The sequence below is a fragment of the Sminthopsis crassicaudata genome, chromosome 1, assembly GCF_048593235.1.
Source record: "Sminthopsis crassicaudata isolate SCR6 chromosome 1, ASM4859323v1, whole genome shotgun sequence".
Taxonomy (NCBI): Eukaryota; Metazoa; Chordata; class Mammalia; order Dasyuromorphia; family Dasyuridae; genus Sminthopsis; species Sminthopsis crassicaudata.
In genome coordinates this window covers 403,294,175-403,296,274 of record NC_133617.1, presented here as the reverse complement: position 1 = coordinate 403,296,274, position 2,100 = coordinate 403,294,175, and the positions used below count along the sequence as shown (strand labels likewise).

The window sequence follows — 2,100 nt, the reverse complement described above, 5'->3', positions numbered from 1 at the left end:
CTTGGAAGTTTCAGTCCAAATGTATGAAGATGTCAGTGTGATAAAGTCACATTATATAAGTTCTCTGCAACAATGCAGATTGTACAGTCTTCTGTCAAAAGCTTATAAAGTTTCCTTAGGATTCTTGAGGTTATGGGATTTACTCATGTTCACCCATTTAAACTATGTCAGTATCAGGATTTAAACACATATTTCAATCATATTTCAATATTTATGTTATTGTGAAAAATCAAAAGAGATAAAAATGCAAAAACAACTTGTAAAGTATACAGCGATAGATAAATATATAGTTAATTATTGTCAATATTTTTATTTATCTTTAATTGTACTATTATATATATGGAATAATATGTACCTTAATTTGTAGGCCATTATTTCATTTTCTTTCCTACATACCCAGGAGTACAAGATGTAAGACTAAAAGGAGAAATGATTACATATTATTAGAAACATAAATAATTGATGTTATTCAATTTCAACTCCTATAACCTGTTTCCTTCCTTAAATTTTACAGGTGACCCAAATGTAATAACATGAACAAAGGGAATTACACCACTGTGACTGAATTTTTTCTGGTTGGACTTTCTCATTACCCAGCTCTCCAGATATCTCTTTATGTGCTCTGCCTTATAATGTATCTGGTGATCCTATTAGGAAATAGCATCCTCATTATCATTAGTATACTAGATCCCCGCCTTCACACTCCAATGTATTTTTTCCTTGCAAACCTCTCTTTTTTAGATATCTGTTACACATCCTCCTCTATTCCTCCAATGCTTGTAAATTTCATGTCTAAGAGAAAGTCCATTTCCTTCACTGGATGTGCACTACAAATGGTCATTTCTCTTGGATTGGGTTGTACAGAATGTGTGCTTCTGGCTGTGATGGCTTTTGACCGGTATGTTGCCATCTGCAATCCCCTAAGATACACCATCATAATGAACAAGGGACTCTGTATCCAGATGGCAACTTGGACCTGGCTGTTAGGCTTCCTGTATTCCCTGCTACTCACTCTGCTGGCTATGATGAGACCTTTCTGTGACAACATCATTGACCATCTTACCTGTGAGATCCTGGCCCTTCTCAAGCTTATTTGTGGAGACATTTCCCTCAATGTGTTCATTATGACAGTTGGAAATTTTGTTTTCTTAGTCATCCCTTTGCTACTCATTTTCTTCTCATATGTCTTCATCCTTTCCACTATTCTGAGGATCAACTCTAGTGAAGGGAGGAAGAAAGCCTTTTCTACCTGCTCAGCCCATCTAACTGTAGTGATCTTATTCTATGGTTCAGCCCTTTTCATGTATATGAAACCCCAATCAAAGGATACCAAAACTTCTGATGAACTCATTGGCCTATCTTACTGGGTAGTGACCCCAATGCTGAACCCTATCATCTATAGCCTGAGGAACAAGGAAGTAAAAGAGGGTGTTGAAAAAGTCCTTATGAAAAATCTGTATTTGACGAGAAAGTGAAATGTTTCAAGGCTAATAGTATCTTGTTTGTTTGTTTGTTTGTTTTTCTAGGACATTTTTGCTTTTACTGCTTAATAAATTCAGTAATGTTATCAGAATCCTATTACAAATGCATGTTTCTAGATAATATAAAATATATTTGTGTATTCATTCAAATAAACATTTATTGAACTCCTACAATATATATTTTACAGAACCATAGAATATCAAAGTTTAAAAGAATCTCAGAAACCATGTAATTGATACTCATACCTGAAAATTATATCTAATCTCTCTAAATATAGACTTATATAAATGCTAATCTATAATATGTGTTACAGTAACAATAATATTATGCAATATTATCATTTGATATTAATGTTTTTGAAATAATTGAAGATAGCACTCATGTCCCCTGTTTTCAAAGGAAAGAATCTATGTATGTGCTTTGCAAACCTTACAATGCCAAATTAAAGTTATCATAATGTTTTGGTAATAAAAATTGTTATTCTTATTAAATTTTTCTTTCTCCAGGTTAAATATTCTGGTTTTTTTCAAACCAGTGTTATAAATTCATTATATATTTAAAAGACATAGTCAGTTGTATATAACAGATTTGTAGTTTCATATGATCACCTTTTTATTA

At 32.5% G+C, this 2,100-nt stretch overlaps 1 protein-coding gene across 1 annotated transcript; it reads left to right on the top strand.

The window, feature by feature from the left end:
* Positions 1-533: 533 nt before the first annotated feature.
* LOC141550151 (olfactory receptor 13D1-like) lies at positions 534-1,475 on the top strand. Its single transcript, XM_074280500.1, has one exon. It carries the CDS (start codon positions 534-536, stop codon positions 1,473-1,475), a length of 942 nt encoding a protein of 313 aa, XP_074136601.1.
* Positions 1,476-2,100: the final 625 nt, after the last annotated feature.